Genomic DNA, 23568 nt, shown 5'->3' with positions numbered 1-23568 from the left:
CATTATGCTTCAGACAATTGGAGACTGACGAGAATTAGGCTTGGGGTGGATTAATGATTATACATTGAGCATCGAGTCCCCTATACAGAATTTTATTGTTGTTAACAACCATTTGATCAAAAAAAATAGGAGAGATGCCCTCACAAAAAATAAATAAATGAATGAATGAATGAATGAATGAATGAATGAATGAATGAATGAATGAATAAATAAATAAATAAAGTACACACTTCCAAATGTAAAATAAGTAAGTAACCGGGATGTAATGTATAGCATAAGGAATATAGTCAAAATATTGTGACAACTTGGTATGGTGATAGCTGGTACCTAGAATTATCATGTATATAAATGTTCGATCACTGTGTTGTACACCTGAAGCTAATGTAATACTGTATGTCAACTACCCTTCAATAAAAAATAATTACCTAAAAAAAATATATATATATATACTCCCCACCATCTCAGGCTCTTCTCATCTGCCTCCCTCCGGGGACTGTGGGCGCCATGAAAGCAGGGATTCACTTGGGGCAGTCCTGTGTCTCCAATACCTAGAACAGTGTCTGGCACAAAGCAGGCGCTCTGTAGACATCCTTTGAATGACTGGGCTACCTGTCTGCTATGTGTTCGAAGCCCACCCCATGCCTGGCACTTTACAGTATAAGACATGCCTGCTCAGTGGCATATTCTTAGCTAGGGTTTACCAGTGAAGATACTGAATCACAGAGAGGTGCAGTGGCTTGCCCAAGGCCACACAGCAAGTAAGCAGCAGAGCATGGATTCAAGTCCTGATCTGCCAAGCCCCTGCCGGAGCTGAGCCTTAAGTCTAGGTCTACTAGGCACACAGGATAGGGAAGAGTATTGGAAGAGGAGGGAACAGAGCAAGGTGTGGCTCAGAGGAAGCACAGTTTACTGGGCAAAGGGTTGAGAATTCAGACGCCTGCAGGGCCTCATCTCACAGGAGCTGGAGTGGACTTTGTCCTGTAGGCAGTGAGGGCCGGACAGGTCGGGTCAGCCTTTGGAGAGCTAAGTCCTGCTACCCTGGGGGGTATGACTTTGAGCCTCTGTGGAGTCACGTGTCTGACAAGAGTGAGGATGTCTCAACAAAGCCCGTGGCCAAAGGAATGGCGAGGAGAGGTTCCGAAGACAGGGCTGACAGGGCTTGGTGGGCGAGTGGGGGAAGGAGAGGGCAGAGGGGCCGCCCCGAGGCAGGAGCCCTGAGAGAGGGCTGGCCTTGGGCAGGAGGCACTGAGGGCCTACCTGGTGGGGTTTGAGGTGCCTGAGGGGCCCAGATGGATGTGCCTAAAGGGCAGCAGCTCTGTGTGGCTGGGCCTCAGTTTCCCCAGCTAGGAAAGGATGAGCGTGGGCTGCTCCATGTCTAGGATTCACTTGCAACTGTTCCTGCCAATGTGCCTATGACCATGCAGCTCAAATCAGTCCTACACATACGCCTCTGAGGCGAAGGGCAGCTTGCACCCAGTGAGCTGCAATTCTCCGCACGCACAGGAAAAAGGAGAGCCCCCAGCGCCCTTCTCTGTTTACACAACTCTGAAAAGCCCCTCACAGTGTTGCCCTGTCTCACATGCCTCCTTGGCACAGGTGTGCGGGTGCACCGGTGGGTCATATCAACCCCCACTTCCCACAGCCCCATCCCAAAAGTAAAGTATCACCATCCTAGATGGCGGCGGGGGTGGGGGTGTGCCGTGGTGGTGGGGGGAGGGGGGACTTATTTTGATCTGTCAGAAAGATGAGAGAACATAAAACTGGGTAGTACCTAAAATCGACCCACCATGTGAATTATGAACTGTTACAATTTGCCCACTATGTAAAAACCGCTTTTCTTAACATCCAAGCCAAAAAAGGAAAGTTATGCATTACAGAGAGGACTGCCCTAATGCCCTTTGAACCGTCCAGAGGATTTTATTAGCTGGTAATGGTTACGAGTGCATCTTTGGGCGTCATGCAGACCTAGATTCAAATCCCACTTCTGCCATTTTCTGGCTCTGTGGTCGGGGGTAAGTGGCCTGAGTTTCCATTTTCTCACGTGTAAAGTTGGGGTGGGGTGCAGGGTGGATTTCTACCCCTTAGGATTAAATGATGCAATGCATCTGAGCACATGGGCACACAGCGACATGGGACACTTAGTAGCTTCGGGGAGGGGGCAGCCTGGAGGTCAGAATATGTGGAGTGCAGGAAGATCATTTCAGAGGAATCTGGAAGTGAGCTGGTGATTCCCAGGTTCCTGGGTACTGAGACCTGCATTTGGCAAGGGGGGAGGGGAGCTCAAACCAAGGAACCCGAGGGATTGCAAAAAGGATTACCCACAAGGTTTGAAGAAGTGTGCAACACGAAGGGGTCTCATTATAATACTTCACTGTAGTAAGAAAGGGTAACAAAAGCCTCCAAAGCTGTCAAAATCAAGACTTAACAAGGTAGAAAGACAATTTATACTTACAGAGAACTTTTTTCCTCAAAGAAATTTCACAACTGTTATTGATCAAGAGAGTTCTTGCTGAGGAAATTTATAAAAAGGAGGGTGTTCTTATATGCACCCCTATGTTTATCACAGCACTATTTACAATAGTCAAGAAATGGAAGCAACCTAAGTGTCCATCAGTAGATTAATGGATAAAGATGATGTGGTACATATACACAATGGAATATTATTCAGCCATAACAAGAAAACATATCCTACCATTTGCAACAACATGGATGGAGCTAGAGGGTATCATGCTCAGTGAAATAAGCCAGGTGGAGAAAGACAAGTACCAAATGATTTCACTCATCTGTGGAGTATAAGAACAATGAAAAAACTGAAGGAACAAAACAGCAGCAGAGTCACAGAACCCAAGAATGGACTAACAGTTACCAAAGGGAAAAGGACTGGGGAGGATGGGTGGGAAGGGAGGGAGAAGGGGAATAAGGAGCATTACTATTAGCACACATAATGTGGAGGGGGTGACACGGGGAAGGCAGTATATACAGAGAAGACAAGTAGTGATTCTATAGCATCTTACTACGCTGATGGACAATGACTGTAATGGGGTATGTGGGGAGGACTTGGTGATGGGGGGAGTCTAGTAACCATAATGTCGCTCATGTAATTGTAGATTAACGATACCAAAATAAAATTTAAAAAGGGGGGTGTTCTTAATCTGCGGACTGGGGTCAGCCGGCTGGAGTCCGGTGGCAGAGGCTGCGTGCGTGCCTGGCAGGAGAAGAGCAGCTCCCCCCTCCCTTCCCGCCTCCCTTCCTCGGACTCCGCACGGCGCCGCCAGGGGGCGCCAAAGGGCCCCGGAGGACCCCGGTCCCGCTGCGGGAACAGCTCCGCCACAGCGCGCAGACGATGGAGGTGGGCAGGAGAGGGTGGGCAGCCGGATTCCCTCCCGACGCCCCCATCAAACAGCCAAAGATTCTTGGCTTGGAGCAATATGAATTCTCAGTTAGGTGATGTCTGTCTCCGTTTTGTGTCCATTCTTTCAAAAATCGTTTCTCAGGCCCCAGGTGGAAGCTGTGGCCCCAGACAGGAATTGGATGTGGGCCCTGTTCCTGAGAACGCCAGGTCTTGGAGGAGACAGGCACGAAAGGCAAGGTAGCCTGACTCTGACTGGGGCGGCCCCAGCGTCTGCGGGAACCCAGAGGAGGCCCTACACCTTGTCTGGGGACAGAGGAGGAGGGATGAGCCTTGGGGAGGAAACAACGACTGTGCTGGCTGGGGAAGCACACGGGTGAAGGCCCAGGAATGGGAGAGCAGGATGTCTGTGGGGCTCCCTGTGCCAGTGGTTTGGGACTACTAGTGCCTTGTTAGCCACACAACTGATTTGCAAGGTGATGGGGAGCCATGGAGTGACCCCCCCAAAGAGACTGCCCAGTTCATCACTGGGCCTCTGCTCTCCCGGCTCAGTTTCCAGAGGCGGCAAGATGCTCCTTGCTGGAGTCCAGGCACAGGGGTCCTCGGCCCGCCAGCTCATCCACCACCACAGACACGGCAATCTCTGTGAGCGTGCCCCACCATGTCACCACCATCACACGCGGGCAGTGCTTTAGTTTGCGAGGCATGTGCAGGGGCACGGGCTCGTCAGTCCCCTCCTTCTCCCGTGGATCCTGGCACATTCTCTAGTGCGTCAGGATCAGGAAAATCTCCTCCTCATACTTGATGCCCAACTCCGGGGTCATGTGCCCTGACCTGTCCTTTGGGGAGTCAGGTTTCCTGACCATCTGGGACAAAAGTGACCCTCTGTTTCTCTGCCACCTCCTTTAGTGCATTGATGGAGGACTTACAAGTTTATCACCCTTTCTCTGCCCTCCTCCCCACTCCCCAATTCCCCAGCACAAACTAATCTCCTCCTGGGAAAAAACACTCCTTCTCTGCCCGCCTCAGAATGTGCAGGCTGAGGACTACAACTTGGTATGAGAGAGAGCTACCCCTGGCTGGGGTGTTGGGGGTCACAATCCAATAGGCCATCACCCTCCTCCATTACCACCTTGACTTGGGGAGACAGAGTCTGGAAGAAAATTCCCCTGCTGCCATCAAGTTTGGGGGGCACTGGTAGGGAGCTGGGGGTCCCCGATGAACAGGCAAATGAAAGGACATTGTTTCTAGTCTGTCAGAGCCCCCCAAAAGGACCTCACCACCATCATACTTCTTGCCCTGTTTCCTAGTGCATAAGACAACATGTGGTTCTGACAGAGCTCTCTGCCTTCGAAACCCAGAGCCACACAACTGGAAGACAAAATAAAGCCTAAAATTGGGGTGTCCCTAATTAAGCCAGCAGCCAGGAGCAACCATGCAGAAGGAAATGTCTGGAGTGACGGGGGGAAGGCTCGAAGGAGGTACAAGCATACCCACGTAGGGAACCCCCTGCCTCAGCCACCAGGCGGGTGTCTCAAGCCGTTGGTGATATGAAGTCAGGTTGGGAACCAGGGTGACTGGACACAGATTTAACTTTCCAGGGCTGTGAAGACCGTCTACAGAAGGCGTGTGAGTGTGTGTGCAGGAATACATGTGGGCATGGGTGTCCGCGTGTGAATGAGTGAGAGGTTGTGTGTTTGAGGGGGGATAAAGTGTGTGCGTGAGAGTGTGTGTGAGAGCATGGGTCTACGAGGCTGTGTGTGTGAGTGTAAACGTGTGTGAGTGTTGGGGGCAGGGAAGGGAGCTGGTGTGGAGAGGAAAGTTGGGCGCAGACTAGCACAGGCAAAGGGGACAAAAAGAGGAAAGTCTTGTCTTTGAGCCGGGCCTGGAGAGCTGAAGAAAAAAGGAGCTCTTATTGGTGGTTGTCAAGGAGATGGGCCTTGGGGTTTACTGAACTTTCTTTCCTTAAAGCGTCCTGCCTCTGGCTGAGAGGGGCCATTTATTCCCTGCAGCGCCTCCCGGATGGGGGTCTCCTGTCCAGGCCCAGGGGCTGACAGGCGTCAAGTGTAGACCCCAGGCCAGTCCAGAGCAGTTCTTGGGTCAAAAGACCGCTGCTCCTGCTGCCCCCAGCCCCCAGCCGCCCGCCCCCGCCCAGGGCTGTCACTGGGGGGCCCCAGGTCCCCAATTCTCCAGGCACCGAGCTTTGCTGGCTGAGGTCAGCACGCAGACGGGGCGCCGCTGACCGCGGGGGTATCTCCACCACGGAGCTCTGCCGGAGCCTCTCGGAGGCGGGCCCTGCGGCTGCCCTACAACAGGCACACGTGTGGGCCCTTGTCCTTGCAAGAGCGGTGAAAAGTTCATTTGTCTGAACGTAAATCGCAAAGCAGTCTTCGAGATTTTCCCTGCCTGGCCTGCTCGCCCTGCATCCAGCGCTCCACACACAGTAGGTGCTCAAAAAACATCCACGAAATGGATGAAGGTAGAATTCCGCTTCCAGCTCGCGCTTCCTTCGGTACAGATGGACGCGCCGGGCCTTCCCCCAACCCCGAGGGCTGGCGGGCGGCACCTCCCTCGCCTGAGTGTGTCTGCGCTGCGGGCGTAGGCTGCCCACCCTCGACGACCGCGCTGCGGGGACACGGGCGGCGGGAGAGTGCAGCCCCGGCACAAGCCCGGCCTGGCAGAGACCGTGCCCCCGGCAGCCAAGCAGGCGGCTCCCGGCTCCCACCCCGCTTCCCACCTCCCACCTGCCGCCGGCCCCGAGGGGAGGGGCGGCCCCGGACGCCAGCGCCCCGCCCCTCCCCCCGCGGGTCGGCGGCGGGCGCCCATTGGTCCGCCGCTCGCGTATCCCCGCCCCCGGTGGCCGCGGGCCAATGGGCGCGCGGCTGTCAGCTCGTCAGCCGCGCCGGATCGGTAGCTGGGAGCCTGAGCAGTGGCCGAGTAGCAGCAGCGAGGAGCGCTCGCGGCGCGGCCGGTCCAGGGGTCCCCGCGCCCCGCACGCCCGGCCGGCCTGGCCCGCAGGGAGCATGGGCGCGGCAGCCGTGCACTGGCACTTGTGCGTGCTGCTCGCCCTGGCCGCGTGCGGGCGGCTGGCGGGGGGCAGCGGGCTCCCAGGTAAGGGGCGACCCGGGCAGCTCCTGCCCCGCGCGGTCGGAGGGCTGTCGCCCCCGTGGCCCCGCGCCCACCCGCCTCTCCGCAGAGTAACTTCTGGGGCCAGCGCGGGGAGCCTCCACGCAGCCCGGAGGCCGGGGCTCCCGGGGCCAGCGGGGCCGCCGCGGGGGCGGGTGGGCCGGGCCGGGGAGGTGGAGAGCGAGGGCGCGAGGGAGAAAGCGCGACGGCCCGCGGAGGGGCCCGGCGCGCGACGCGGGCCAGAGGGAGTGGGGACCCCCGGGGGAGAGGGGAGCGCGGGCGTAAGGGGGCCCCGCGGGGAGCCGGGCGGAGGTGGGCGAGGGGTAAACGGCGGACGTGGAGGGAAGGGGGTGGGGGTGGGGGACAGACGGACAGAAAAAGAGGCTCGGAGGTAATACACAAAAGGACACAGGAAGAAACCCAGAGGGACAGATGCGGGGAGTGGACACCAGAAGACCGGAGGGCAGAGAAGCCCGGGGAAGAAGGAGGAGGCAGACGCGCAGGAGGAAGGCAACGGATCAGAAAAGGGAGCCCGAAGGCGCGGGCGAAGGCAGGGAAGGGCCCTGGAGGAGGAGAGCGGAGACCGCTGGACTCACGGACGAGAGGGCCGGGGGGAGGGGGCCGGACAGACCAGGGCAGAGAGAGGAGGACAGGGGTGGCTGGAAAGCGATGGACAGATGGTCAGACAGGAGGGAAGGACAGGCCCACAGACCCAGAGAGACAGGAGACCAGGTATGGGATATTAGCGACATCAGCCAGGAGGTCCCAGTGGGGGAGGCTGCCTGTGGGCGGGGGAACTGTGTTGGGCCGTCAGGGGAGAAGGGACCCGGCACTCCGCCTGCCACCCAGCTCTCCTGGTTGTGTGCAAGGGGCTCGCCCCCAAAGCCAAGTCAGCCTCTCCTCCCATGGCCGCGGAGGAGCCGCCTCCCCTTCTCTGCTTGGTGGGGAGAGGGTCCTGCAGCCCCTGCTCCCTCTCCTGGCTGTCTCTGGGCACCCCGTGGCTGGGCGCCCTGAGGTCTGGGAGTCCCACCCAGAGTGAGGGTACCGGGTCGTGTGAACTGTAACACAGTCGGCCGAGCTGTCCTCCGGGAAGTTGGCCCCCACTGCCTACACCCCTCACGTGCCCGTGGAGTCACCCCTGGGCTCTGAGGTCCTTCGCCCGTGTTTGTTCCTGTGCCTGTCTCCGTGGAAGAGAACCCCTACCCCATGGAAGCCTTGTGCTGTGAAATAGACCAAAGTCAAAGCAAGCAGCCCGTGATGGGAGGGCCGGGCTGCCCATTGGGGCGTGTGCCCAGCCCAGGCCAGGGAGCACTCCCTGCAGGGCCCATGGAAGCCGTGGCTCGCGGCTCCTCTCCCACGTGTTCAGAAGGTGTGTTGGAAGGGGCCCCCACTGCCTCCAGGCTGACATTTGTCCATTTCCTTCCCAGGAGAACACCTATTAGGGAAGAGGTTGGAGGAAGGGGCACAAAAGGGGTCCAGAGCCCCAGGCAGCTTCCCTCCCTCGTTCCTGAGCACTGACCCTTAGGAAGTGGGGTGAGCCGCGTCCATGGCCCATTTCCCCTGCTGGCCCTATCTCAGAGGTAGCCCCAGTCCTGCCCTCTGGAAGGATGCAGACCTGGCCCACTCTGGCCTCTGGCTTCCTGCCCTTGAGACTATGCCACCCCTGCACAGGGGTCCCTTTATTGTCACTTCCCCAGAGGGGGATGTTCTGCCAGCCCAGTGCTCCTGCTGGCTCCTGCCACCCAGTGGCTGGCCCTGGCCTTCTACACCCACTGCTCTTAGTCCACATTTCACCTTCCTAGGGCAGCTGTGGAGTGGATACAACCACCCCAGCAAAGTGATGCCGCCTGCATGCATGTGTGTGTGTGTGGGTGTGTGTTGGAGTGTCTGCAGTATTTTGACCAATAGCTGTTCCAGACTAAGGGGTATGTGTGCGTGTTGAGGATGGGGCGTGCCAGGGGCCCTCAGAACCTAGACTGAACTTGGGTTGGGAGCTGGGCTGTGAGAACCAGTTCCCACCAGGTTTTCGGAGGTAGAGAGGAGAGGAAGGAAAGATCAGAACCACTATGATCTGGGGGAGCCCAGCTGAGGGCTTGGTTTCTCTGCTGGGACCCTCCAGGCAGGAAACGTGGGAACCAAAGGAAGAAGCCTATACTTCCACAGCCTGGGGGCTGGAGGGGTTCCATGCTCAGGTCACGGGCATGGGACTCCTGGCTTGGGTCTGCTCACTGTGCCATCCTAGCCTCAGTTTCCCCATCTGTAACTCAATTAAATTCTTCTAAGGACCCTTCTTACTCTCAATTCTAGAATAATGAGAGTGCAGGAGGGTTGGAGCAATGTTTGTGGGGAGAACAAGACACACAGAGCGGCTTTTCTCTGCTGTGTTCCTAAGCCTCAGTGTTCTTATCTTTTTAGTGGAAACAATAGGTTGACTTAATAGAATTGTTGTGAAAATAAATGGGACCCAACATTGTGGTGGCCTTGTGCCTGGAACAGTAGCTGCCCCAAAGATGCCACCAGTTGCCACTTGCCACACCAGATTGTCATGGATGGCTGTTCCTGTTAATTACCCCCATGATCAATGGAAGGGCAGGCGGCAGAAGGAGCTCCCTGCCCGCACCATTGCTGCCTGCTTCCTGGACCACACCTCACCAGCTGTTTCCTCTCCCCACACAGGGGCAGTTGACGTAGACGAGTGCTCAGAGGGCACAGATGACTGCCACATTGATGCCATCTGCCAGAACACGCCCAAGTCCTACAAATGTCTCTGCAAGCCAGGCTACAAGGGGGAAGGCAGGCAGTGTGAAGGTGAGTCCAGCCCAGCCCTCTTGGCCAGACCCTGTGGCTGCCACAGCCTCTGCAGGTGGCCAGTGCCTGCCCCATGCAATGCCAGCAGGTGCCCCCGCCCCATGAGTGCCAGCAGCACAGGCCTCTCTCGGCCTTGGAAGGGTGGCTGTGGGCTTCCTGGGAACCTGGGCTGCTTCCCTGGAGGGTGGAATTTGCAGTCATGGGGTGACTAACTCTCCTTGGGTTTGAAACTTTTTGTTTTGTTTTAAAAGAAACTGAGATAAAGCACTGAATGATGTATTTGTCCATCTGTCCCTGACTGGATATGTGTGAGGTAAAAGACTGGGATGGCCTCCCCCAAGGTCCCTAACTTCAAATCCAAAACCACCCTGGGGGGCCCGTCACTTCCTTAGAAGACCTGCTCAGTAGCAGCCACAGTACTGCAGGCTGGCTGGGCACAGAAGCTTGGCAGAGCCTGGTGGATTTGTGCTATCTGTCTGTCTGTCCAGCCTTCCCTCTCTGCACCTGGGGTGCTGGTGTGACTGTCTGGCACTGGAAACTGCCCCCCTAGCAAGCTGACTCAGAAAGAAAAGAGCAGTCCTGGCTGTCTTTGAAGCCCAGATTCTCCAAACTAGACAGACCCTCTGGGATCATTCACCCAGGAAGGAATGTGTGGTCATTCTGACTCCGTGGGGCTGGGGCTGGGCCTGGCACCAGGGGCCTGGAAACAGCTCTTACCATGACTAATGTGCATCCCTGGGGGAGAATTGTGGATCCAGATCTTCCCTGTCTGTCCCCACATTATAGCTGCAGAAAACTGAGGCTTAGAGAAGAGCAGCATCTTCTGCAGGGTCCCTGGGTTCCACGGGGCAGAATGAGTAGTAACCCCCAGGTCTCTTAGTTCCCACCCCACAGCTCTCTGGCATCGCATTCTCTTCTCCCTGGGCCCTCCCAGCTTACTTTTCCAAAGTGTGATTTGTGTTAGATGAGCACACACAGCAATAAGGTGGCTGCTGTCCCTTCTGCCCGAGGCTTCCCGGAAGCTGGCGTTTTGTAGGCGGTGCAGCTATGCCTTCTTGGGATGCTGACACTGTTTACCCATCTCACGTGTTGGGCATCCACATAAGGCTGAGTGCTGGATGGACATCGTCCTGGATGGTGCCTGGCTTTGCTGGCCTTGCTCAGGGCCCAGGAGCCTGACGGGGGAGCTGGCGCCCACCCACAGACCTCTGAAGAAGGCCAGGCTAGGGGCAGATAGAGCAGGTTGTGAGCAAGAAGCTTGGGGGCATGGACTGGCCAGCTGCTGATGGAGCCTAGAGGCCCCAAGTGGCACATGCAAGACTCTGTGTGACCATTTTCTGACCCTCTGCTCCCCTCTCCAGGCCCAGGGCTCCGGCAAGGAGGGCCAAGGATGACCCTGTCTCGGAGGGTGTAAGCCACTACCCCAGTTGTTCCTCCCCCAGCCCGGCTCTGTAGGCCCTTGTTGTGTCCCCTGCCAGGAGGCCCATGGTTTGTCTCCCACCTGTTTCCCTGAAGCCCTGCAGAGTCTGGCTTTAGTGGTCCATCCCGCTGGTGCCTGGGTCAGGACGCAGGCTCGCGGCTTGGTGGGAGGAAGAGAAATGACAAGCATGTGGAAGGGCTTTGGAAACTGCCAGATGCTACTCTACCTGGCCACCTGGCCACCTCTGCCCCTCATCTCCTGACACGGTAAAGAGCACTTGTATCCTGGCCACACACACATACAACCAGGACATTCCATGTTTGGAGCCCCAGCTCCAGTTTTCCACCCTTCGTGTCCTTGTTAATTCCTAATCATGCTTTACTTGGCCTTCTCTGGGAAACCTTGCCTGATACCTTCACTTCCACACAGTTACTTATGCACATGTGCACATGTGCACATGCACGCATGCACACGGAGCTACGTTAAGTACCTACTCTGCTCCCAGGTGCTTCCCTCCATCATAGCACTTCTGACTTTAGATTATAAGTATGTGTCTTGCACTTCCACTGGACTGTGAGCTTAGTTATTGAGGGCCTGCCATGGGCTCAGTGTTGGGCCACCATACTGAGCTGTCAAACTTGGGCTCACAGGGAGCTCCTGGATCACAAAGAGCCTTTCACGCCTGTCCCTGCGGTCCCAGCTCTTGGGGCAGGACCTGGCACTAGCAGGGGTGTGCAGACAGTGTTTGGTCTGAGCTGGCTGTCTTCTGCCCAGACCGGAGTTCACAGTAGATGAGCAGCCTTTGGGGTGCCATGGAGGGGGTGGGAGGGTGGCATAGGAGGTGTGGAGGGCTTGTTCTCACCCTGGTGTCATTTCAACACTATCTAATGAGAGAGGAAAGAAGGAACGGGCCTCTGCTTGGAACCCTGGGCTGCAGCCCCCCTCTAATGTGAAAATTTGGGGGGTCATTTACATTCCTGAGCCTCAGTTTCTCCTTTGGATATATGGACCCAAAATATCCCCTGCCATAGGTTGTCCCAACAATTGAACAAAATGCGTGTGGTTTACCGGGGCTCAGCCAACCACCATGCCTGGTCCATGCTAGGCACTCAATGTGTAATACGTACTCAGCGTACAGGTGATGACACATGGTTGCCACCACCATTGTCGTTCTCTGATCTCGCTACCATCACAGTGCTTTCAGGACCAAATGACGCCAAGAATGGTGAAGACTTTTGGGAATCTCTCAGTCCTACACACCTCAGAGGTGGCAGTTACTGCACAACCTTGTCCCTCCCCTCACGGAGCTTACAGTCTGGGTCGGGCCGCATGGGCTGACTTACAAGGCAGGGGAAATTCTTAATGCAACAGGAAGATCGTACATGTGGTAAATCAGCACTTGCTGAGTTTCCACGTTAACAGGATGGAGAATAACTGTCTGGAACCGAGGAGAGGATGCCATTCGGCTACCCACTCCCTAAGCCCTCTGTGAGTGAGTGCTGGCACGGCTTCTGAGGACCTGAGTGGACACTGTCCCACTTGCACTGAGGTTTCCTCAACCCTGGGGACCCACCTACAGTCACCAGTCAGAATTGATGGAGACTGCTAAAGTCTTCACCCCAGGCCCACCAGATTCCCCCTCCCATGAGGAAGACCATGCAGAGACTTCTGGAGGCTTTGACATCTGGAGGGGCTGGCAGGCTACATGCAGTGGTGGCCTGAGGGAGCTCGGAAATAATCCAGATGTTCACTTTCCTGGTTTACAGTTGCAGAATGGAGGCCTGGGAGGGCAACCGTGTTGCCTGAGCTGGGACTAAAGCCCAGGCTTGGTGCGCCCACTTCTCCACACTGCATTTCTGCAAGTAGGCATTGCTATCTGTGGCTCTGCTATGGGAAGAGGGAATGAGCAGCGAGTGTACATTGCAGCATTGTGGTTGAAGCATGGGCTTTGGGGCCAGACTACTAAGTTCAAATCCTGCCTGTGTAGGTTACTTGGACATTTGTTTGTCTGTAAAACAGAGACAATCATAGGATCTACTTTCATAGAAATAGTGTGAGAATTAGTTGAGTCAGCACATAGGGAGCATTTGAACATAACTTGGTACATAGACACACTCTGTAAGCATTAGCTGCTATTACTGTGATTGTGATGGTGGTGCTGATGGCGCTGACGCTGATGGTGATGTTAATAAAGATGACATTGTGGTGACAGCAATGTTGAGGAAGTGGATGAGGATGCTGATGATAAAAGTGATGGTGGTGATGGTGATATACTGATTATGTTAATAATGTTGATAATGATATGCTGTTCGATATATGAAAAGCAGTGAAACTTTATCTTTTTTGCAACAGTTCCAGGGGTCTAAAATGTCTAGGAAATGGGGTCTTCTGGTTCAGTTCATTGAGTATTCAAAGAAACTGTATGCATCTATCCATATTCCCATAGAGATGAACAGACATGGACATCATTCACTGACGACCATTCACCAAGAGTGTGCAAGAAAAATTACAAGTGACAAAAGCTTTCCTTTGTTCCTTTGTTCCACTAAACCTACTAAAGGATGGCAGATATGCTGCCCCCTTCTTCCCAGCAGACATCAATAATCGATCACAGCACCCTCCAGACGGCCACTTCCACTTCAGATGAAAGCTGTTTTCCTTCCCTGGGCCACTTTATCTTTAGGTCCTGAGCCTGTATGGGGCTGTGCAAAGACTGGGGGTGGCGTTTTTGGGAGAATTGAGTCCCCTGTCTTACAGATCCAATAAACCTTTCTGTTTGCTGTGATAAGCACAGAGGATGGGTCCTCAGCAAAGCACGTACAGGGACTGTGGCTCCCACAGTGGCTCTAGTTCTCACTGGAAGCAGACCCAGGTTATGGGAAGCCCTGTGTGGGGTTGACTGAGCCTCTTACGCCCTTAACTATGTCACCTGGAAACTCCTGCTGGTGATGAAAACCCTCTGGCCAACCCAGCACACGAGACAGCCTGCACCCCCTTCCCCATTCCAAGGACAGTTTCCTATCACACCTTCAAGGCCATCTTGCCGTGGCCGGTGCATGTGTGAGGTGCCTGGGCTTCCAGGGGGGCAGCCACATTGCAGCTGTACTGGAGAGCAGCCCAGAGCCCCATGTGATCAGTTCCACACTGGCAGGGGGCTTGCTGTAGCCAGACCGAGGTGCCCCGGAAAGTCGGAAAAGACTGTTGGAGGCTGAGGATAAATCAGTGTTTTCTTGATGGCACCTTGACAGAACCTGAAGTCAAAGTAAACTCAGGGATGTGCAGAGCTGGAAAGAACTTTAAAGGGCATCGAGGGAGGTTGTCTTACAGTTGACGGCCCCTCTTTCTTACCCTCCTGGACCCATACACCCTCTGCTTGGGCCCGTGTCACCCTGCACACGTTTCCCTGGGTCTACTCCTGGAACACGGGCCCCTCACGGGCAGGGTCTGTGACCTGTTCTGCTCCAGTCCCCGGCTTGGGAGGCATCTTTTGGGAGAAAGGATGGGTGGATGGATCCAAGCAGTCACCTCCTCTGGGAAGCCTTTCTGGTGTCCCCAGTCACAGGTGATCTGTCACCTGTGAGCATCCCTCCTTCAGAGCTCTTGTCACACATTGGGTTGCAATGACCTGTGTGACTTTACTTGGGCTGACCCAGAACTAGTGTCGGTGGACAGTGAGAGACCACTTTCAGTACTGGGGCTATCAGGACAGGCTTCCCAAAGCCTCTTAAACTCTGCAGGTTTTGCAGATGAGGAAGTAGAGGCCTAAGAGAAGGGAACTAGTCTAAGGAATCTGGTGTGGACCAGTGGCAGAGGTAGGTTGGGGAAACTGGGCCCAGGAAGGTAAGTCTCCAGTCAGGTCACCCAGCTGAGAAGTGGCAGGGACTGGATCCAGTCCTGGTTAGCTAGGGGGTCCCAGCAGCAGGCCACACCCCCTTCAGCAGTCTGAACAAAGTGGGGGGAGTTCCTTAGCTATGGGGTCGTAAAGGGGTCTACAGAGACCCTGAGCCCGGAACAGCTAGCCTCTTTGAGCTGCTATCATTCTCTATCCTTTTCTGAGCCTCTTTTTCAGTTCCTCAAACTTCCCAGTTCCTTCCTACTGCAGGACCTTTGCACATTCTGTTTCCCCTGACCGTCTTCATTTAGCTGAGCCTATGACTCCTAACCTTATGAATCCCCAGTACATGGGCCTTTAGGGAGTTTCCAAGGCCAGCCCTGGGCTCGCCTCCTGGTCTGAATTAGTCAGGTCTGTTTGTACTCACTCAGCCGAGGAGGCAGGATGGGGGCAAGGAGGGGACATTTCATCCCCTTTAAATGCTTCAACTCATTTAACCTTAATTGCTTTGTTTTCATAGACATTTGCTAAGGAAAAGGACCAAATTATAGCTTGAATTGGGTCTTACTGATCTTAATTAAAAGCTCTTGTTTATAATCAGGACCAGGCCCCAAACAAGGAGCAAACCACCCTCAAATGACTTGTTTAAATAACTAAGACCCTCCTGATAATCACTGTTTAGTCTGAACCAGTGGCGCACATCACTCCTTCTATGTGTATTTAATTTTTTAGACTATTTATTCAAGTCGTTTATTCTTGCAAGTTCCAACTCAGATGGGCCTCTTCCAAAATGCTATAATTAAAACTCTTGGGGGAAATAACTTTGTGTTTTGGCCACAGTGTATCAACTATATTATTATTTTCCCTTTTTTTTTTTTTTTTTTTGAGAAAAGGGCATCAGAGATCACAAAATTAGTGTGTATATAATGAATGTAAATAGTCACTTCCTGAATTTTATATCCCGGGGGTCTACTTGTCAGTCACTGAAGTTACGTAGATTACAGGGAATGCTATTAAATGTTTTAACAAAACTCCTAATAACACACCTGGTGATCCATTTGTTTAACATCAGAAAAAAATCTTAAAACCAATTCGCCTTCTTAGGAAGTAATGTTATGACCTTATTAAATCATTTTCATCATCATTATTGCCTACTTTATTGAAACTCTACTAAAATGCTGCTTTGGGGGAGGCCAGGAAAGACAGTAGGAGGTGGACTGGGTGGGGAGGGAGGAGGGGAAATTCTTCTTCAAGTCTTAAAACATGCAGTTATGCTGCTAACGTGGGCCTTGCCTGAGATAAAAGCGTTCAAGTCTCACAGACCAGCAGGCACGGAGAAACTGCGCGTGACTTAAACTCCCAAGCTGCTGTCAGCTGACAATCAGGCAGTGGTCCTTGCAACTGATCCCAGCTCCGCTGCAGAGTCCAGGCTTCTTGGAGCCCAGGCTCGCTTTTAGAAGGAAGAGTGAAAAGCTCAGACTGTTGGCATTTAAGCATTGGAGGCAAGTTTGCCTCCTTGAGCCTCGGCGCACCCGCCTGTCAAATGTGTTCGCTGGACAAGATTCAGTTTAGTATCAAGAATGCGCGCTGAGCGCCCATTCTGTGCCAAGCTTGGTGCTGCGGACAAGCCTCGTTTCCTTGACCTCGCTGGTTAGTGGGAGAGACAGAATGGGAAAGATGTGATCATAGCAGGGTGTGGAAAGCGCAGCACAGAAATGCCGACCAGACACAGTGGAGGGGAAGAGGAGAGAGAGCCTCTCTGCCAGAGGAGGGAAGAAATTAGAGAGGCTCCCCAGAGGGGCGTCGTCTGGGCTGAGTTAGGAAGGTAGAGTGTCTCTGACGTTCCTTCGCTCTGATGTCCATGGAGGCATCTGTAGCAAGGATGCAGAGGTCTCTTCTGGTCTTTCCAACTCCATAAGTCCAGCAAGTGACATAAGCTTCCTGAGGCCTGGTTCCTTCCTTCAGCGGGAGCTGCGGCACCTGCCCTGCAGGATGTATGTTGAGCAGGGCTGGAGGGGGAAAAGGCGCCTCGCTGTGTGGGAGACCATGTTGAAGGCAGCACCGGTGTTGGCATGTTGGCTGGGTTTTTCTCTCCCTCTAAATCCTCATTTCTCCTGGGGTCAGAGGGTCTACACGCCCCCATATCTCCAGCGCCCCCAGGCTGCAGGTCCCTCTGCGCCCCTTCCTCCCCTCCAGGCTCTCTCACCTTCCCTTGGCTGCTTCTTATTACAGTGGCTGTATTTGTTTTTCCATCTGAGGAATGCTAACCAGAAAAAACCATTATTTCTAAGAAAATAAACTGCGGCCCGTTGGCCTTTGAATGCTACTGAAATGGATGCCGGCCTTCCCCAAAGGCCTTGAGACAAAGAGCGCCAGAGTGCGTGTGTGCGGGCAAGGTCAGGGGGTCTCAGAGGGTGCTCTGAGGGGGCCCTCCAGATGGGCTGGGGCCGCAGCCCCTTGGAGGCAAGTGTGTACAGCCCCAGCCAGCCTGCCTGCACTTCTGGCCAGTCAGTGCAGCTGCTGCTATGATCAGTCCCTACTCCTTCTCCAGGAGCTGCATGCCCTTCACCCGGGCCTCCCACCCTTTCTGTCGGGAGGAGTCGAGCTGGACACATAGGTCCTTGGAGACCTGGGTGCCAGCCGTGTGTGACCTTGGGCAGGTCTGTGGACCTCTTAGGCCTTAGTGGGCTGACTACAAAGGAGCCCCTTGCCACACAGTGCTGGCTCAGTCTCTGGTGGCCATAGGCAGCCTCTGCTGGGACTGTCAGCCACCTCTCCTTTCCCACCGGCAGCCCAATAGGCAGGCCTGGGCCTGGTCAGTGCACCGACAAGCGAGACAGTTCTCGGAGGAGATGTGTTTGTCCGTGTCTGGGTTCCCTCTCCTTCAGGCTAGCAGCTCCTTGTGGTAGGGTCCGGGCAGAGGGCGAGGGGCCAGCCCAGGGAAGGTGCTGGTACAGGAGGGAAGAAGGCAGGGAGGCGGTTTGCTCCTCAGTGAGGACGCTGGCCCCTCACTCCCTGGATCACGGAGACTGGGGAATTCTCTTGCAGACTCTGTCAAGGTTAGGAGGCTGGAATCTGGAACCAGGTACCTGAATTCCAGTACTGGCTTTGCCACTGACCAGCAGGGTGATCTTGGGCAAATCACCTAAGCTCTCTATGCCTCTGTTTCTTTTTCTGTGATGAGGGAACGTTAAGCCCTCCTGCGTAGGCTGTAGTGAGGGTCAGCCACTTGCCATTCAAACGGTGCCTGGTGGCAAAATGCCACTTCTGTTGTTCTGACTGCTGGCAAGAAGCCCCGCTGGGGATTTGGCAAGCATGAGAACGCACTTACACCGCACTAGGCCAGCTCAGGCCCGGCCTACTGCTGGAGCCCACAGGGCGGCCACTGGGGTCAGGGGAAGAGGCCTGCACTGGGGGTCTGGGGGTCAAGTTGCTGTCAGCCACTGACTTGCTGGTAAGATTAGCTCCTCAGTTCCTCTCTGTGGCTCAGCTTCCCCTTTATGAAATCCAGGGGTATCACAGGAGCTTATCCACTCCAAGTGGTGGCACAAGCATGCTGGCAATGCCAGGCTTCTGATTGCCCTCCTGTCGCATCCAGTGGTGGCTGGGCCTGTGGAACAGCCCCTCAGAGCCTGCTGTTCACTAAGGGGGTGGGAAATTGACCATGCTTGTAATTGGCAGAGGGGATGGTGGGGGCCTGACTCTGGGCTGGCAGGCTCCCCGCAGCCCCTCCTCACTTCCGGCTCAAACACGCCAGTGGGGTCAACTTTCCCTTGACCAGGTTGCTTCGGTATCCATTAGACCCGATGCCAGAGCTGAGAACAGCTCATGGGGAAGCTTGCAGGGTTTTTGAGGGAGAAAGAGAATAATTAACTGGTCCCCATCCTTCGGGTTTGATAGGGAAATACCACCTTGTGTTTGAGAGACTCGCGCCCCACCCTGAGCCCCCTATGGGCAGGTGGCACTGCGGTCGGCTGAGGGGGGCATCCTGTGGCTTCCGTGCATCCAGGCTGAGCCCAGAGATCTAGCCAGCACAGGGGATGAGAGCTTTGACAGCATTAACTTTAACAATATTTTTAAACAGCTTTGTTGAGATGTAACTCACATAACATACCATCCATCCATTTGAAGTGTACAATTCAAAGCTGTTTAGTATATTTTCTGAGTTGCACATCCATCACAATAAATTTTAGAACCTTTTTATTACCCCAAGAAGAATCCCTGCTCCCCTCAGCCATTATTCCTCAGGCCCCCAGTCCAAGGAAACCACTGATCTCTGGCTCTCAATAGACATGCCTTCCCTTCAGACTTCATGGGAATAGAACCCTATGATACGTGGCCCTTTGTGACTGAGACAGCGTTAACTCTGAAGTTAGGTGACCTGGCTCACTGTCTGGCCCTGTTGGCATCAGCTGTGTGATCTTGGGCAGGGTAGGGAACATCTCTGAGCCTTGGTTTCCCCTGCTGTAAAATAAAGATGTTGGTACTCACTTCTCAGGGTGGTCGTACGTGAAGGGCCTACCTGCTGCCTACACGTTGTGGGAGGTCACTCAGTGGAGACTATGGGGACATAGGTGTCTGTGAAGGGAAGGGAGCTCTGCGCAGAGGGAACAGCTTGAGCAGAAGTGTGGAGGCCTGAGGCGCACAGGCCCCTGGGAGAGGCCAGCAAGCAGCTCAAACCCCGTGGTTATCTTGGATCACGGGTTGGGTGGGGGGAAGATCTTCCTACCCTCTGGCTGAGCCATGGTCATTGTATGCAGTTAGAAATGAAAAAGTATATAGATTTGTGCTGGTTTTGCATGACCTTTGACCTTTCCCATAATTAACTGCTGGGCCCACTTCTGGTATTGTCTGTGCAGAAGGAAAACCTGATCAATGGATGCCAGGGGTGCACAGAGAGTGAGTCTCATTACTCAGTCATTACAAAACCAGAGCTTAACCCTGTGCCACTGGAGACAGGGGGCTTAATCCTGCCTGCTGGGCAGCCCCATGCAACTACCTTCCCGTGCGTGTAATTAGCCAACAAACCAGATTAAGATTTATTCACCAATAAGACCTCAACTTCCTAAGCCATACATGTCTTCCAGAATGGTTGCCTGATCTTTCCTGATCAAAGTGCACAATTTTTCCTAAAGCCCCCCAGACAAAGGGGGAGACATGCGAGCGCCCAGCCAGGGAAGGGGTCTTTGTTAGAGCATTTGGTCACCACTATCTGCAAGGAACGTGGAGAAAAATGCCAATTTCAAAGGGAAATGAGAAGACACTGTCAGTAATGATCTCTGGGAATGAAGAGCAGCGGACTTTAAAAATCCTCATTTTGAGAACCTTTCCAGTCCTGATTTTTTGGAAAATATATTAAATAGTATTGAAGTAAAAAGAGAAGGAGCTCTGACTCATTGCAATAGAATCTTTTAGAACCTAGGCACCACAGAATAAATATATATTTTATAGCACAGCAAGAATCAATTTGAATTAAATGAAAAAAACCCAACTCATCCCACTCGAGTCCCAAACCAGCAGTACTGGCACATAACCATCGCTGTGGGATCGTGTGCACGCTGCCATTTTAATATAGGAAAAATGGAACTGTGTGACCTTTTAAAAATTCCATAATGAGCAGCTCCCCATGCTGTTTGTCTTTGCTCAGTTGGATGTTAGGAACTGTTTTTTGTTGAGAATCAAGTTTTCATTAAAAAAAAAAAAAAATCCAAGCTGGAAAGGAGCCGGATGTCCAGGGTGATGTGATCTCCTCTGCTTCTCACCCCCGGCACTCGGGTCACATCTGTGGTTCCCCCATCTTCCCCCACTTGTATGATGCCACCCATCAACCTCAAGGGGAGGGAGAGACCTTAGAAATAAGAATGATGACACATGTGGCACTTCCTCCCCACCTTTCTCCTTAATTGCTTTTTGAAGAAAGCATTTTTTTAAAGTATTCATTTCGCACACCTGGAGGATGTGGCCCCCAGCAGGCATAGAGAGCCTGCATTTGAACGCAGCCACCGGCTGGGGGCCCAGAGACAAGGTGCCCGGCTGTGCTGTGCCTCAGCCTCCACATCAGTAAAATGGGAGCAGCATTAACGCCAGGTGCTCGTGCAGCTTCCCCACTCTGAACTCTGCCACTGTCATCACATGGCCGCCTTCCTTCGGTGTGTCTGGGTGTTTTCCAATGATGTTCTCTTCTCTGTCCTGACATCCTATCTGTGTGTCTGTGTCCAAAATCCCTCTTCTTATAAGGACTCCAGTCATTGGATTAGGGGCCACCCTACTTCAGTATGACTTCATCTAATTACATCTGTGAAGATCCTACTTCCAAATCAGGTCACATTCACAGATACTAGGGGTTGGGACATCAGTACATCTTTTGGGGGCATGCAATCCACCCACAACAGTCCTCTAAGAATAAATATCCAGAGAGCTTGGCTCTGCCCCGCTCCATTCCTTTACACTCTCTCCATCCCAGCTGCCTGTTCCTCATTCTCTGGCTTTAATGGTCCTTAAAAAGTGGTCCAAGCCTGATGGGCATCTTTCTCCAGGACTGGCGGCTCTTGGACATGTATTTTACAGTAATAAATCTACTTGCTTTGGAAGAGATTTTTGTTGTTGTTGATTTGTTTGTGGTTTATTTCTTATGTATTAAAGGAGGGGGCTCACGTGATTTTAAAAAACAAAAGTTCCAGGCACAGACAGGAAATCTGGGAAGGGGAGTTGGTTTGTGGGCAAGATGTTCTCAGTCCGGAATGCTGGGCAGTTGAAGAAGCAGGCTGGCCTCAGAAGCCCGTGGGAACCCTCCAGGCCTGAGGATTGGAGAGGAACTGATTGTTGAAGAGACGCTTGGATCTGGAGGAACTCTCTGGAGATAGATGAACGGAGGAGATGTGAGCAGCGAACATTCCTGCACTCTTCAACCAATTGGCATCTACTGTGGCCTACACTGTGGGGTGTCAAAGGAAGGAAAAGTCTGGAGTCGTTTACTGACTGATAATTCAGCAATTTCTCTATGATGATCATTTTGATAAAGTGTGGGTTAACAATTATACCAAGAAAAATGTGCTCCTAATAATTACACCAAGACAATAGCCATAAATGGGAACTATGCCAGGGAAACTGGGACATAGGATCACTCTAATTGGAGAAAGAAACATTTTTCTCAGACCTCACCACCAATAAAAAAGCTGGTTTAATTGCATTTCATGGATGTAGTGACTCTCTAACTGATTGTCTCCTTCTCTGCTTTGGCCTCTGGGAAGCTGAGAGCCATATTTGTGGCCTACCTTTTGAAACTGTGCTGGAAATACCAAATACTTTATTGCATACTTTGACCGGCTTTCTCTTCTTCTCCAACCCTCATTTCTTTTTCTTCATCCTAACATTTTATTCTTTTGGAAAATATTATTGTATGTATTTGCAAGCTGTTTGGATGGAAGGCATTTGAAGGAATAGTTGGGTGGATGAATAGATGTTTGGATGGATGGATGGGTGAATGGCTGGATAGATGGATGGATGGGTAGATTTGTGTGTGTGTATGTGTGTGTTTGGAGAGAGGTGGATCTTTGGATCAGGAGTAGATGGATAGGTGGTTAGGCACTGGGTGGATGGATGAGTGACTAGATGTTTGAATGGATGGATGTTCAGATGAATAAAAGATGGGTGCATGGCTGAATATGTAGATGGATGGATGTACATTTGAATGTATGTCTGGATGTCTGGCTAGATAAATAATAGGTGACAGGATGAATGGAAAGATGGCCAGTCGGCTAGATATTTAGATGAACAGATTTTAGCATGAATAGACAAATTGAAGGATGGCTGAGTAGGTATTTGAATGCATAGCTTAAAGAGTGACTAGATGAATGTGTGTTAGTATGAATGGACGCATGGCTGGCTGGCTATTTGGGTAGATGGATAGGTGCACGCACACACATGTGGGGTATGTGGGTGTGTATACATGGAACAAATAGAAGGTTGAATGGATGAATGGGTATTTGGATGATAGGGTAATACTTTCTCAGTACATAGCATAAATGTGCCAAGGGCAAAATAACATGTATAAAGTATTTTGCCAATACCTGGTATGTCATGATCATTCTAACTTACTGGAAAGGACACGGGCTTTGTGAACTAAAAGACCTCTGTTCTGATCCTTGTCCTACCATTTGCTATGTGACCTTGAGCAATTACCTAATCTCTCTTCACTTTAATTTGCTCAACCATTAAAACGGAGTTGAAATACCTACTCCAGAAGGTTGCTGTGAACATGAAATGGGCTGGTGTATGTTTCAGAACCAGCTCTCTGCATACTTCCTTCTGAGGTACACCTTGAGAGAGAGAGAATTCTTTTACCCAAGCGTGGGATAAGAGCACTTCCCCTCAGACGGATCCGACCTAAGTCAAGTGCTTTGATAGCTGATTAGATGTCAGTGGAGAGGTGGAGGGATAACAGCATGCACTGGGATGGAGAACCCCAGGGAAATGCAGGTTAATGAGCTGAGTTGGGCCATGTTGCCTCTGAAGTGTCTGGAAGATCCAGGGAGAGGTGGATTGGTGTAGCTGAGGCTCTGATGAAAGGTCAGGGCTGATGACATTGGCAGTATCTCAGTTTTTTTAAAGCCATGTGCTCTTAAAAAACCCAAGATTTTGAAACAAAATCTTATATTCTCCTTCAACGTTATTTTGAATGTCTAAGTGTATTAAATATGATTAAAAGCAATTCACGTGACTTCCACAATTGAGGCTGCTTCCCAGCTGATGCTGACGGCCTCTGCAGGCGGGTTAGGCAAAGCCCTGTCTCTCGCACCTCTGAAGATGCCGTAGGCTTTGTTCTGGAGATCCAGGAAACCATGTTTTTCCCTCATTATGGCTGGGTGGGTGGGCACCAGGAGTAGGCTGCACAGCCCGGGCTCTGTATTCTCACACTTTAATGCTGCCGGTTTCCTTGAAGTTATCACCATCTGCTGGCAGTGATCCTGGCAGGCAGGTGTCCAGACAGTGCTTGGTCACCTCCAGAGTCGGGGAGCTCACTGCCTCCTGAGA

At 52.8% G+C, this 23568-nt stretch overlaps 1 protein-coding gene across 5 annotated transcripts in view; it reads left to right on the top strand.

The window, feature by feature from the left end:
* Positions 1 to 6249: 6249 nt before the first annotated feature.
* Positions 6250 to 23568, top strand: part of SCUBE1 (signal peptide, CUB domain and EGF like domain containing 1) — a 127651-nt gene continuing 110332 nt past the window's right edge. For 3 of the 5 annotated variants that reach the window (XR_012121625.1, XM_073213989.1, XM_073213988.1), the window contains exons 1-2: positions 6250 to 6460; positions 9152 to 9283. Coding sequence is in view for 4 of the 5 variants with exons in the window: in XM_073213989.1 (XP_073070090.1) it covers positions 6373 to 6460; positions 9152 to 9283 (220 nt within the window). In the remaining variant the exon portion in view is untranslated. The remainder of the gene's footprint in view (positions 6461 to 9151; positions 9284 to 23568) is intronic. The other 2 variants (XM_073213990.1, XM_073213991.1) reach the window with 2 other exon arrangements.

Source organism: Manis javanica, chromosome 10, assembly GCF_040802235.1.
Source record: "Manis javanica isolate MJ-LG chromosome 10, MJ_LKY, whole genome shotgun sequence".
Lineage (NCBI taxonomy): Eukaryota > Metazoa > Chordata > Mammalia > Pholidota > Manidae > Manis > Manis javanica.
The sequence above is the reverse complement of the archived record's forward strand: the minus strand, read 5'-3'. Positions and strand labels throughout refer to the sequence as shown.